The sequence below is a fragment of the Macrobrachium nipponense genome, chromosome 24 (assembly GCF_015104395.2).
Source record: "Macrobrachium nipponense isolate FS-2020 chromosome 24, ASM1510439v2, whole genome shotgun sequence".
NCBI lineage: Eukaryota > Metazoa > Arthropoda > Malacostraca > Decapoda > Palaemonidae > Macrobrachium > Macrobrachium nipponense.
In genome coordinates, this window is record NC_061091.1 from 74,344,246 (window position 1) to 74,359,147 (window position 14,902).

A 14,902-nucleotide genomic window follows, 5' to 3' on the forward strand; every position below is an offset into this window, starting at 1 on the left:
GCGACGCGCTCTCGCGCCGTCTAGACGGCAGGTTTGTTGACGGTTCACACCTTGGCTCTCTGAGGATGTCGCTGACGGAGGGTATCGGCCTCTAATTCGGGTGATTGCGATGGCGTATTTGTGCGTATGGGCGTTGTTATGTGTAAATTAAGTTGCTAATGAAATAAGCGTGTGGAAATGTTTCTTTATTATAGAATGTTTGCGACGCTCTACTGCAGCAGTGTCGTTGTAAGTGGACCATAGGCTGTATACCTACCTACCTGTCGTAGCTTAGACTACCAGACTATAGGTACTACATACCCCATGGGGGATGAGACCAATGTCGTCTTGTGCACTCTACGTGGTACACTGTAGGAGTTATTAAAATCCCTTACCTGCACCCTTTCTCTAGCCTTGTACCATACTGTCCTTTCCTCTTTCTTCCGTCTTGCTGTCCAGACTCTCCAACTGTGGGGTTTTCTCCCAGATTTTTTCTGTATGCTACCTAGTATTCACTTACCTCATTTCAGTTGTTATTGTATTTCCATAAAAACAAATATTAAATTTTAAAGAGCTATAATATGTTTTTTTCCTAGGTACTATATAAGCCAGCCTTCTGTCATAGGGTAAAATACCGAATTGCTGGCCTCTACCGTAGCACGACCACCTTCCTAAAAAAAGTACTTTTAAACATGTCCTGTAACCCAGGATAGACATTACTCGAGATCTAGCGTCTGTCAAAGCAACATCTCAAAACTTCTACGTTCCTCTCAAAGTAAGTTTTTACTTTCAAGTCACAAATTAAGGCCATAAGGTGATCACACTATGGTAGAGGCCGGCCATTCAGTATTGTACACTAATTCAACCTCAATCACCTTCCATAGTCCTCGATGCTGAAGGAAAAAGTGCTGGCATATGGTAGATTAGGGGTTAGGGGTCTCCCCCCACTCACCTGGACTCCCTCATTCACCCATCCCCCCACCCCTACTTCAATTAACTACCATGTTTAGTAATAAGTTTCAAGAACTACACTAGGTAAATGACCGAGCGGTTACATAGCAGCCACCGAACCCAGAATGCTGCCACCTCCCTGAAAAAAGTACTTGAATTCTTTGCCATGAGCATCAGTCAAGAGTTGTGGCCCATCCTGGCAGCACACCGAGACCTACTACGTTCCTATCGAAGTACTAAGTGTTTTCTCTTAAATTACGAAATAATGGCATAAATCAATCGCTTGTTTGGAAAGTGGCTGCGTTCTGAGAGAGGTGGCCGCTATGTCACTGTTCTTACCAGCAGCTGTACCCATCCTTTGGACGTATTATTTAACGTTTTATTCACGTGTAAATGATGTGGACGTACATCTTTAATCACCAATGCTGCTGCGTTTAACTGACCAGCTCAGTTTAGGCACCGGTAGCCGACAGCAAGCACATACATGTTGCAACAGATTGCTTGAGAAAGATTTTTCATTGCCCCCCCCTTACCCCTTCTTTACCGGGTGTGCGAGAAATGTAAACATTGTGTTTGCTGCCGAACTGAATCTCTCGGTAGTGACTCCAGTTTGGAGGGGTGCCGATCGTAAAAAATATTTGCCAAATACACTAATCAAGACAGGCTAATAAAATTATCAGGTATTATTAGCACATAATAATGCTTATTCTCTGTTAGTTTTATCATCCTACAGGGAAAAAATGATTTTATGAAAAAAAAAATTTGAAACTCAGTGTCCCTTGTACAAGGGACACTGGTGGTCGGTGAGAAAACTACAGTCCTAAGAATAGAAATTCGGTCTTACAGAATGTTGGTATAATCGCACCTGGAACATGCACATAAAGTATTATCAAAATAGAACAGTAAAATAAGCACGTAATAACAAAAAAAAAAAGAGCAAAAACTAAAGCGAAAGCCCCGCCAATAAATATGGAAAATCGCAATTTTTATAGTATATCTTTCAAAAATTGTGGTCGATGTCATTTTCTACGTTTTCTAAGATTAGTTTTCATCACAGAAAACAACTTTTGGGGCTATCAGGTATCTAAACTAATTTTTTCAAGTTTCTTGTCCTCAGAAAAAATCGCTTTTCTCTGGTTTGGTTTTTTATATATAAAGTTACTATAAGGCTTTATTTTTACCTTCATTTATCTGGTGTTCATATCTTTTATTTGTAAATGTAATAAGTGAATAACTAAATAAATACAGTAAATGATGATACAACTGGTTTTATACTTGGGTAGACAAGTTATTACATGTTTACTTGCCTGGTTTTGTGTTTTTTGTTGAGACGCAGTTCATCTGTCCTACACACTACTATAAGCAGTAATAATATTTTTTTGGGTTCATCATACGTTTGCATTGTGTCATACTGTTTATTTGCTCCAAACTCTTCACACCGAAATTACAGAATGATTGGAAGTCCTATCTGAAAAGAGGAGTTTTGGTGGTACTATGTGTACCACCTTTATGCACCCGGTGCGGTGTAGTAGACTTGAATGGTGGTACCCACCTACCTCCAAACAAACTTTCGGTATGAAGAGGTTAAAACAGCCCTTGATAAAACTAGCCTATGGTTAAACTGATATTGTTAAATGCATTTGTAGTCATTTATGTTACTTATGTTACCAAATATTTGAATGCAGTAGGGCCATCTTTGACCCTTTGGGCCCTAATCCAAAGGAGGGGTGCTGCAACCCGTCCTGCTATCAAGGTCTGGGTAATTAGGCTACGACCCACTTCTCCTCTGGTTGGTAAGTCGAAATGGCTTAGGCGTCTTGTCCCCTACTATTGTGGACTACTGAGGGTGCCTTTTGACCCCATATTGTGGGGAGCCTGGTTGTACCAATAGAAAGACAGAAGTCAACTCTGAAAGTTGTTTAAGATAAAGGGGTATGAAAAAGATGGGTTATGGCTCTTAGAGATGGACCTCAGATTTCAAATTTTGACTAAAATCTTCCTTGGGGGAGGGGAGTCTATGGTTAAAACTTGGTAGCCCTAACTGTCAAATCTAAAAGTTGTAAAAAATGGGGGGTTAGGATAGAGAGGGGTTATGACCCCCTCAGAAACAGCCCTCGAATTTTGGATTTTGACTAAAACCTTGGTGGGGAGGGGAGTCTATGGTAAAAATTTGGTAGCCCTAGCTGTCAACAATGAAAGTTTCCCTTAGAATCAGCCCTTGAATTTTGGATTTTAACTAAAACCTTCCTTAGGGAGGGAGGGGAGTTTATGGTAAAAATTTGGTAGCCCTAGCTGTCAACTCTGAAAGTTGTAAAAATTAGGGGGCTATGAAAAAGAGGGGTTATGACCCCCCTTACAAACGGTTCTTGAATTTTGACTAAAACCTTCCTTGGGCGGAGGGGAGTCTAAGGTGTATGGAGCCTGTCCACTACAGTATTATGTAATTTACTAATTACGTACAGAACGTTACGGATACGAGCTTCCAGCTCAAACTGTCAACACTGGCTGATAGTATATTTATATACAGTAAGGACTAAAAATATTTTTAAAAAGCTCATAAAGAACAGTTTTGGCATTTTGTATTTTAAAGGAAAAGTAAAATTTCATACTTGAAAAGAAAAAATGCTCATGGACTGGATTTAGCTCACAATCTGCCAGTTGAATAACTCTGCTATATTGGCTACTCACTCTGCTTGACAAATTGTGTGTGCCAAGTGTTTAGGGGGCTGACAACCCCCAGCCCCCTGGTTCATACACCTATGGCGTCTTATAGGTAATGTTTATGATATACTTATGTAGTGCAATAGAGAAGTTTTTAATTAAGCTGATATTACAGAATATATATACCTAATTGCTTTGATTTAATTTATTTTCAGACATGAAAGTGTGGGATGAATTGTGCAGTGATACTGAAGATGATGCCATAATGCAACGAATAGTAGTTTTAAGAGTGAGACAGGGCATATTTGAAGAAAATATTTTTATGTTAAACAAAGGAAAAACTTTATTATAATCCAAGGTTGGAATAATCCTATGCACTTCTCTGATAAAATTCATTTTCATGATGGACTCCCACTACAGTCTTACCTTGGAAGGCCAAGTATTCACCTTGATTACTAACATGATGATGCTTGTTAATTATGTAGAACTTTGTTATATGTAAAGCTATCTAAAGTGCAGAATTTAGAGGAATTGACAATATCATGGAAGATGCAATCATATATGCAATTAAGTAAACCACCAAGCATGCAATCCTATATGCATTCCAGCAGAAGAAACAAAATTGATTGTGACAGTGGTGAAGATGAAATACATTCTGAAATGCAAGTTATCAAATCGGAAGGAAATCATCGGGCCTACAAGGCAAAGCCAAAGGAGGATGGAATTTCCCAAGCTTCACCAGAGGACAGAAGAAAGATACTTGGTAAAGGTGTTCGAGAAATCATCTGCCTGAGAGCTCCAACCCCAACTGACATTGATCTACCTTCGTCCAGAGAAGTGGAGTCTGACAAAGTTCTACTTCAAGATTTTTCTTGCAATAAAATAATATCCTTTCTTCCCACCTATGAAATTTTGCCTGATTTCTCACAAAGAAAGTATTTAGAAAGTTCTTCAGATCTTGGTGTGCAAAATAATGTCGTACAGAAGGATAGTATGCAAAGTCAGCAGCTACTGGATATGCAAGAAGGTTTACAGAAAGCTATGACCAATAGTAACATCATCAGAAAAAGAAAAAAGGCTCCTATATCATATAGGAAGGATAAAAAGAATAATGAATCCATAATAAGTAGGACAAGAAAGATTTCTCAAAATAACAATGATGAAGAAGATGGAAAAGGTCATCACCATTTAAGGAGACCCCAGCATAAAGTTCTTGGTTTTATGGAGGATCATGCTGAATTTACCTCAGACTGGGAAGAGGCTTCGAAATACCAAGGCCGTTACGTATCTTCAGTTCTCGAGTCAACTGTCGATGGAAGCATCATCAAAGGAGCCAGGCGGTATGTGCATTATTCAGACTACTGTATATCTTAATGCCTCTGTTTTATCAGTGATTTATTTTAGATGGGCTAAATATTTAAATGAGTAAAGTGCATTTTAATATGGTAATATTTTTTTACTTAAACACAAAGCGATAGTAGTTAATTTTTTATGGTTTCCTCTTGGATGTTTGTGAGACATTTTATACTGGATGTACTGAAAGCAGGCTTAGGCTAGTCAAAAGGTACTTTACCGCATGTATGAACCTGTTACAAAGTAACAATCCTCTTACTGCATTGAACATATTATTTTGGTGCAGTTATTTCAGGATTGAATTTTTCATATCCTGTGTAAAATTTGTTGTTCAAATATAAAGAAGTATTTAATACCTTACCTGTGCCCAGTTGCAAAGCAGAGCAGACAAACTAAGCGGTGAGTAGTTGCTAAACAGTGGATAAGACCTCCTCTTATTGGGCACTGCTCCTTCATTCCTGTCATATATACTCAAATTTCATTGTAAGCAGATGTATATTATGGCTGTCTTTCCAGTGCAGCTATCATTTAGAGCAGTCTTAGCTCAGAGTATTAATGTGAGGACAAATCCTACAGTCACAGACGACAAGGATTATGTAATTGAAACCCTGTATCTAAATACATGTTTAGAGTACACAGATGCCTATATGTACTGTACCAAGTACTGCAGATGTTGATCTGCATTCAGACAGAAAAGATAGCCGAAGAGCTTTGATGTTCACCATAAGTGGATATAGGTTTGTTATTCAGACCAAATACTCTTGAACTTACTTTTATGTTTATGGTACTTTCCATCTTTCCATATCCATTAGGAACTTATGACATACTCCCTGACTTATATCTTAGCAGCTAATATCCAACAAGTATGTTCAAAGGCATAAGTGATACCCAGAGCTCTTATCTCAAACATTTTTTTTTTATTCAATAACTGATGGTGTTATGAGGTAGTCATTCATTTACTATTGAAAATTACTGGTATTTTTGGTGTGTTAATATGTTAATATTTTCTTGGTTTCTAGGGTGACTGGATCACGGCGGATGACTCCAGCAGAGTTTACATCTTGCATTGAATCGGCTATAGAAACTGGAGACGTAGATGAAGATCCTTTGAAAGCTCTAGGTTAGCCATGACTATGTTCTTTCATGTAGTTTTATTTTACTGAAGCATGGTCTTTGTTATTTAAATATTCAGTATACGTACTTAGTCTGACATTATCAACTGCTCAGTTTAGGATCAACTGCTCATTTTAGGAAGTCATAATTATTCTTTGATCCAAATTCACTGGTGATCAGATCAGTGTACCACCAGATATGTAATCAAGAATTAAGTTTGGTTATGTATATAAATCTCTGGATTTGAAGGAAATACACCCAACTTCCCATTAATGTTCATGTTTGGAAATTAGCTGTCCTGTATATGCCAGTACTATTTTTGGCATAAAATAATATTCCTTGAAAAAATTGTAAGTTGTGATATGGCATTTAGTTTTCGTGTAGCATTTTCTGTAGTGTGAATAGAACCTGTCTAAAGATATATGTGTTTTCATATGTAAGAAAACTTTGTATACCCTCTGCACGGATGACTTCAATTGTGACTTCTTTTGTTATTACTAAAGCAGATGTAGTAGGAAATAAAACTGGGTACTACTGAGATGAGTAAACTTTTTTGAATTATACATATTTTTCTAATATTATTTACACTTTTTTCTTGACAAATTACAATTATAACTGACATTCTATCCAAAGATGAGAAACTAAAACCAACAGCAAATATATAAAAGACATCGTGTGTGAGAGAGAGAGAGGAGAGAGAGAGAGAGAGAGAGAGAGAGAGAGAGAGAGAGAGAGAGAGAGAGAGAGGGAGGCACTACATGTCCCTTGAAGTCAAGTTACGTACACAACTGCGTCATAAGAGCCCAGAATCGACGAGCTGAGCCAGTCTAAAAGTTTGCCATTATTAAATTTGTGGGTCATTGAAGTAATGGAACCTCTTTCACGCCCAATTTCTTCAAAAAAGTGGCACATAACATTGATACTCCTCAGGAGGTAATCCGTCCACCTCTCAAAACCTGTTATGTATTATTACTCACATGAAGGTATCCGTCCATTAAGGTTTACCGGGAAATACATGGAAAAGTTGGAGAACAGAGGGTCACAGGAAATGGGAAGGGTAAATCTAGGAGAATGTAGGTTTTAGAAGATTATATTGTGTGCCACAAGTTTTTGTAACAAGTTTGGGATCTATATGGATGTATGTCAAGGTTATTCTCTTCTGATTCGGATATAGGTTTAGGTGTTTACATCTTAAATGTTGGTTTATGTACAGTACTGGAAGCAATGTGTTGAAAAATCAAACTTTTATTTATAATTTTATATAGTAAATTGTTATGTTATATTCTAATCAGATGAATGGGGCCTCAAGACTGAACTTCATAAGTATAAGTGTTCATTATGTGAAATGGTCAGTGATCATCGAATCGATGTAGAGCAGCATATTGATGAATTGAAAGGAGCCTGTCACTCGGATGCAGTTGTAGAAGTTTTGTTGGGCAGTAAGGCTCAAGGAAGAAACTGTACGCTATGCAATGTCAGACTCGGCAGGACTGAATATTTCACTGTAAGTATTTTATTTATTCACAAGTGCTTATGCCAACGTATTATCTGTAATTTTTTAGTAACTTAGAATCAGTAAGCCCCTGGCATATTCCTAAACCATCCATCAACTTTTTTTTCTTTACTGTATATGGATAAATTAATCGACTTTTTAAAAAAGTCATTCTTCTCAGTAGTTACAGTTGTAACACAAAAATAGTTTACTTAAGAGACACTGACTATAATTGTACAGTATATTCCAGTGCTCTTTTTATTTATGTCTTTTGTGTTTGTGTTCGCAAGCATATTCGAGAGGAGCACAAGGAGGTCTTCCCTTTGCACTGTGGTTACTGTGCATTTCAAGGTCAGGACTATAATCAGTTACGCCATCACATACAGAAGAAGCACAAGACATCTGATTTTGATATCATTGATATGACCCTGTCACAAGAAGCTAGTGATTACTTAGGTATGCATGATTTGTCATTTTCTGTTAGTGAATTACCACAAAACTTTTATTGCTTGTGTGATTCAAGCAATATACAGGCAGTCCCCAGGTTACAGCGGAGGTTCCGTTCACGGCAGGGCACTGTAAGCTGAAAATCGCCTTCACCCGAATCATCATAATTGTAATGGAAATAAATGGCACTTACAGCGTTGTTACAGCGCCGTAAGTCCGGGTTACAGCTCCGTAAAGGGGGTAATGGCACTGTAAACCCACTTCTGGCGCTGAAAAATTGTGGTTAACAGCGCCATGAGGTAAGCGCCATAAGTCTGGAACAAAGTACCCCAAACCTGACGTAACCCGGGGACAGCCTGTAAATGTTTTTATGGATATACTTAAAGGGGTCTAGTATAGGAAAGTGAGATAAAAAGAAATATTTTGTGAAAAGTTGATCAAACCTTCTCTTGCAACAAACAGCAATTGATATGTCATGTTGGTCAGTTGAACAAGGATGACTTATATTTTTTATATGTAATTGTAAAGAATTTTCCTGATGGAGTTCTTATGATATTATTTTTGCATCCTATTACTCATGATATATTCATTGTGCATCTTTAATCTAGACAGAAATGATGAAGAAGATTGCCATGTTAATGAAGAATGAACATCATTTGTCGTTTTACACTATATATTGAAGGAAATATTGATCTAAGATTAATAAAAATTGGGTTTCTGGAAGGAATGCAGTCAAGAGAGGGAAGCTAGTGACATGCAAAGCACATAGTACTCAACAGTTGAATATCTGGTTATTTATTTAAGGTTTCTCATCTGGAATTCATAAGAATTGGAACTACAGCATAAAGTAAACTAAAATATCTGCTTGATCATTGAGAAGGACTACGAAAAAAGTTTTCATTCTTTGTAATGCCCACTAATTACATTGCATATATTACATATTATCAGTTAACTTAAAACAGCCACTGAGTCATAGTATTTGTAGAGCCATAGTTGGACAAATAAGTTACCATCAGAAGACAATGCATGTTGATCAGATACTCCTGCAAACTAAGAATCTTGTAATCCCACCTACAGTGCACCAGGCAAGGGACACTGTAGGTAGTAAGCCTTGTATGTTTAGTGTTTAAATTGACCAGAAAGATCACATGGGGTATGATCAGTACCCAAGCTGATTCTTCCATATTAAAAGTGTATATTCATGCTATTTATTATTTCATTGCAGAACAAAAGGACTCTGTTAACAAATGTGAAATGGTTAATGAGGAGGAGGCTGAGGAAGAAGGGACTGCTGAGCTGCCATTTACTTGTCCACTCTGTGAAAAGAGTCTGAAGGTCAGATTGTTGTAGTACATACTGCCAAACCTGTGACAAGTTGAATAGATTGCATGTGCAATATGTGTACGTTAAATTGAAAACTGAAGAACTTTCATCTTGGAAATATTGTGGATAATGCTGCTTATAAGGTTGAAAAATTGCAAAAAGTGGCTTTGTCATCACAAACCTATCAGTCATAAAGAACCCTCAGTTGCAGCCCAAATGTCCCCAGACATACTGTATACTGTACATTCTTATGTCTTGTTGACAGAAGCAACTGAAGCGCTAGGAGTGAAGATCATTTACCTATTGCTTGGGTGCCTTGTAGCGGTTATTAACTTCTGTATATTTGTTCTTATGTCTGATGTGTTGTCAACACAGCTATTCAAATCTCTTCAACTAGGTAACACCTGCTGTTAATAGTACTGCCTAGCCATTCTCATCTGCCACATTGGCTGAGATTGGTCACCAGACTAGTGATCATGCTACAAGAAAGGAATAATTATAAGGGAAGGAGAGACATATGTTCTCTTACGTAAGTTACTGCTTCTTCTGCATTTTAATCATCATTATTGTGGTCTCTCTTTGTATCTTCCACTTCCCTGATTGAAGTTAAGGACCACTCATTTTGATACTGATTGCTCTTGCCGCTTGCTTTACGCATAACTCTTTCAGTTTTACTGGGCCTCCGCTTCTTCAACGACTGGTGTACCAATGTCAGACATTTTATTTTTTGTTAAGATGCAGGATAGTTTGAAATTCTATATTTTTTTTGTTAAGATGCAGGATAGTTTGAAATTCTAGGCTATTATTGTATACATACCTGAGGGTCCAGATGGGGCATGTGTGTTGAAACTAACTGCTTCCTCTGTCTGATAGGCAAAAGACTGATGATTCAGGGAAAGTCATGATTGTGATATTATGCATGTATTTTATTGATTGGTTTGATGAAACAAATAATATAGTGATGATTTTTTTTTTACTTACTTCTGGTTGATTGAAGTTGAATTTTGCAGACTCTTCGTAACTTGAAGAAACACGTGATGCAGCACAGCCGGCAGAAAAAGCAGTGCATTTTGTGTCCCTTCACAACGAACTTCCCAACACAGATTCGAAGTCATTACCTCCGAATGCACCCAAATGAAACTCCAAAGTGGAAAAAGGTAAGTATGTATTATTTTAATGTGTCAGAGTAGAATCATATATTTTTGTACATGAACTTCCCTGCCAGATATATACTAGCTATAGTCTCCAGACGGTCCGACGAATTTCAAATCTCGCGGCACACCCGCGACAGGTAGGTCAGGTGGTCTACCTTACCGCCGCTGGGTGGCGGGCGTATGACCAATCTATCTCTCCAGCCAAGATTTTTTTCTGTCGCTGAAGCGATAACAACTGTTGTCGTTTCTTTCCAGATATCTTCTTCATTTCTCGCTTGCCTGGAGATTGATTTGAACATTTGGTGACGTATTCGCTCTATGTTGGCTTGGCATACGCTGATTGTGGACCGTTATTGACTTTGCGCTGGATTTTCCTGTAGAATGTCTGATTTTGATTCTGTTTCCAAAACTCCGGTTTTGTTTAGAGTATGTGTGACCGATGGATGTAAGGTGAGGTTACCGAAAGCTGCGGTGGACCCTCACACTTTCTGTGTTAAATGTAGGGGGAATGAATGTTCGTTTAGTAACCCGTGTCAAGAGTGTGAGGTTTTTGAACGAAGATGATATAAGGCTCTTTCTTCTTATATTAGGAAACTTGAAAGGGATAGGGTACGTAAAGCTTCTTCAAGGAGCTCGAGCAGGTCGAGAATGAGTGAGAATGAAACTAACATTAATGTAGTTTTAGAACCTTCCTCCCAGGTCTCAGCTCCTGCTCCCCGCACCGAAGCCGTAGATTCGTCTTCGAGGCGGCGGCCTCAAAAGCGTCCCTTGTGTTCTAAGGAAGACAAGAATCTTCGTACTGAGCAAGGTAAGAGTGTCAGTGATGATAACGTGCAGTGTACCCAGTGATGTGGAGGGTTGCGTCTGACCGGGCTCCTTAGTGCCTCCAGGCCTAGACCCTCTTCCAGACTCCCAGTTCCAGTGGAGGAGGAAAGTCGAAGCCGCAGGAGGGCTAGGGAGAGCCCCCACCGGTCAGGCGTCCCCGTCGGCAGATCCTGAAGTTCGCTCCCAGGCTGGCCTTGGATCGTAAGAAGAAGAATATTCTTCGCCAGTGTTTTTCGTCTTCCTCTTCTCCTTCGCCGAAGCTGGGGTGGAGCTCTAAGGAGGCGTCACGCCCGTTGAAGAGGGCTGCGGAGGCTCCCTTCAGTACGTTAGCGTCCAGCCCAGAAGAACTTTTCTGATGTAGCTTCCTTGCAAGCAAAGAAGCCTAGGAGATCTGTGATCGCCCTCTTTCTCTCCGCGCCTCGCGCCTGAGCTTGCTTCGGAAGATCCGGTGGGGACTCTCCTTCTCGAGTACTAGCGGGCCTACAAGCTCAAGATCACAGCCTTGGCGGACTCCTTGGCATCGAGAATCGCGTAGAAGGAAGGATTGTCTCTCCCGATCAAGAGATCGAGGCGCGTTTCGTCGGAAGAGCGCTCTCCTTGTAATCGGCGTTCTCCTTCTTTTGAGGATTCTTCTACTCAGCGTAAAACTTTCACGAGAGGAACACCACTCCCACTCGGAGGTGTCGAGACTTCCATTCGACGGATAGGCCGCTCCTTGGACTATGAAAGATATTCCTCAAATCGATTCCTGCCATCGGGTAGACGCTCAGCCCCTTCTGTTTCTCCTTCTTCTAGAGTTCGTGCAAGAAGAGAGAGCGCTCCCAGGTCATAGAAGACTTGGTTCGTCGTCGCCGTCTCTTCTTTCTTCTCCTCGTCTTCTCAGAGAACCTAGGGAATGCCCTTCTGAAAGTAGGCGCACTTCTCCTTCCGACTACTGTAGTCGGGCGTCGGATAACGTGACTGGTAGGCGCTCATCGCATGGAGTTCGCTCCTCCCCTGTAAGACATCAAGAGTCTAGTAGGAGCCCTGCTCCTGGTAAGCGTCATTCTTTTAGTAGCTGTTCGCCTGGAGAAAGACACCTTGATCCTCGTTTGCTTCGTTCTCCTAGTAGGCCGCTCTTCGTTCTCGGAGACTCCCTACTCCTCATCGGTTCTCCTCTTGCTAGAAGTCAAAAGAACGCCTCATGCGCCCTGCTTCTGTTAGGCGCTCGGAGCCTTACAGACTTTCTTCGTCCCCCTCTGGTAAGGACCCAGATCTCGCCGAACGCCCTGTTTCCGTTTAAGCGCTCGGAGCAGTAAGCATCCGCTCTCCGCTTCGTAGGCATCAAGAGCCTCTCGAGCGCCCTGCTCCTGAAAGGCGCCCTATTTTTAGCAACGTTTCGCCGCTTGGTAGGCGCCAGGATTCCACTAAGCGCCCTGTAACAGATAGGCGCTCGGCGCCTAGTAGCCGCTTCTCCTCACGATCGGCGCCATTGGATCTTAGCAGGCGTTCTCTCCCCTCATCGTAGTTTCCCTAGGGAATAAGACGTGGTCTTTCTAGAGAAAGGAGTCCCTTCCTCTTTTGATGTTAAGAGTTTGTCTGCACTAAGGAAGGAATGCGAGTTTTAGACAAGAATTTTCGGATAAGCGTCCGTCTTTTACACTCGTCGTTCTCCTGTACGCCTCTCTACTTTGGAATCTTCTCCTCATTCAAGACGTTTGTCTCCTTCATCGCACTGTACCCCACCGCTAGGAATCATCTAAGGATTCTCATAAGGATCCTCATCCTCGTTCTCCTCATCCTCGTTCTCCTCTTCAAGAAGACCAGGAAGCCTCTGAGGAAGAAACTAATACATCGGCAGCAGTTTTTGTTCGTACAAAGAAGCTCACAGAGCTTCTCCTTCAGGAGTCGGAGAGTCTTTGAGCCCTACCTGCTCCTCCTTCTCCACACTCGTTGTTCTCCACAGCGAAAGCAACGAAAGGATCTTCGTGTGTGAGAATGAAGCCGACTCTTTCTATGAAGAAAGCGCTCAAGAGTTCGGTTTCATGGATGCGGACTAAAGAGGAAGCGGGAAAACAATGTTTGCCTTCCCTCCGTCGAGCTTTCAGGAAGGACAGGTATTTTGGTATGAGACAGGATAACCCTTGGGACTGGGCCTTCCGTCTTCAGCTGACGCAGATTTTTCGGCACTAGTAGACGCCACTAGAAGATCAGCTTTGAAAATTCGGCCAGAACAACGTGGGCAATGAATGAATGGACCACATTCTAAAAGGCATTTTTAGAGTCTTGGAAGTTTTCAACTTTCTCGATTGGTCCCTCGGAGTCTAGCCAAGAAAACTCAAGGGACCGGACACGTTTTCTCCGGAGGATTTATTTGAATTGTGTCTTATCCTGTATGGATAATCGTGAGAGATTGGGGCCCAGCGAAATAGCTTCACTGTTTGGAGCGGGGGTCTTGAAGAAAAGATCAGTATTTTGCTCATTTTTAACAAAGTCGGTCTCACATGCTCAGAGATCGTCTTTGCTTTTGCCCCTCTCTCTACACAGCTGTTTCCTAAACACCTGGTTCAAAGACATTTCGAAGGCTCTCTCTGCCAAAGCTACGCAGGACCTTCTAGCACAGTCTGCAAGGAAGCCGCGCCCTACCTTCCAGACTAAGACAAAGAAAGCTAGCCGACCTCTCAGGAACCCTTTGTTCGAGGGGCATCTTCCTTTCCTCTAGATCCTCTTCGTTCAGTAAGGTCGGAAACCAAACAGAAGAGGGAGGACTTTTACGAAGTCAATCAAAACTCCCAAGTAAGACTCAAGTCCTTTCAGACAACTGTAGGCGCCAGGCTTTTACAGTTTGCAGAAGTCTGGGCCCAGAAAGAACGCAGATGCCTGGAGGACCCTGTCAATTTTTGAGGAAGGGGGCTATCGAATCCCGTTCTCTTCGAGGCCTCCCTTGACGAATACCCCGAGGGAGTTGACGGCCAGATACAGGGACCCCATCATGAATCAAGCCTCCCCGCTAGCGGTAGATCAGATGCTGGAAAAGGAGGCGATCGAATACTAGTGGCAGATCATCTTTCGGCAGGCTTTTTACAACCGCCTGTTCCTAGTTCCGAAATCCTCAGGGGGATGGAGACCGGTGTTGGATGTAAGCGCCCTGAACTTCTTCGTCGAAAAGAAGAAGTTCACGATGGAGACCACTGCCTCGGTGTTAGCAGCACTCCGTTCCATGGGACTGGATGTGTCCTTGGACTTACAGGACGCTTACTTCCACGTACCAATCCATCCTTCCTCGAGGAAGTTTCTAAGATTCATGATGGGGGGAAGAATCTTCCAATTCAGGGCCCTGTGTTTTGGCCTCTCCACCTCTCCACGGCCCCCCAAGTCTTTACGGCCATCATGAGGAATGTGTCACAATGGCTTCACCTGGAAGGGGTGAGATTTCGCTCTATCTCGACGATTGGCTTATAAGGGCCAATTCCAGAGATCGTTGTCTGAAGGACTTGAAGAAAACCCTGGATTTGACTTATTCCTTAGGACTTCTGGTCAATCTGCAGAAGTCAAGTCTGATTCCCGCTCAAGAGTGCGTTTATCTGGGGATCCGGAATGAACTCTCTGAGTTTTCGGGCTTTTC

General features: G+C 41.3%; 1 protein-coding gene across 3 annotated transcripts in view; it reads left to right on the top strand.

Moving 5' to 3' along the window:
* The first annotated feature begins 2 nt into the window (after positions 1 to 2).
* Positions 3 to 14,902, top strand: part of LOC135205794 (uncharacterized) — a 41,966-nt gene continuing 27,066 nt past the window's right edge. Inside the window, exons 1-7 of one of the 3 annotated variants that reach the window (XM_064236948.1) lie at positions 3 to 100; positions 3,807 to 4,931; positions 5,964 to 6,064; positions 7,350 to 7,561; positions 7,840 to 8,005; positions 9,222 to 9,331; positions 10,330 to 10,476. In XM_064236948.1, coding sequence (XP_064093018.1) covers positions 4,141 to 4,931; positions 5,964 to 6,064; positions 7,350 to 7,561; positions 7,840 to 8,005; positions 9,222 to 9,331; positions 10,330 to 10,476 — 1,527 coding nt within the window. In that variant the 5' untranslated portion in view covers positions 3 to 100; positions 3,807 to 4,140. Of the gene's footprint in view, positions 229 to 3,806; positions 4,932 to 5,963; positions 6,065 to 7,349; positions 7,562 to 7,839; positions 8,006 to 9,221; positions 9,332 to 10,329; positions 10,477 to 14,902 lie in introns of all 3 variants that reach the window. The other 2 variants (XM_064236946.1, XM_064236949.1) reach the window with 2 other exon arrangements.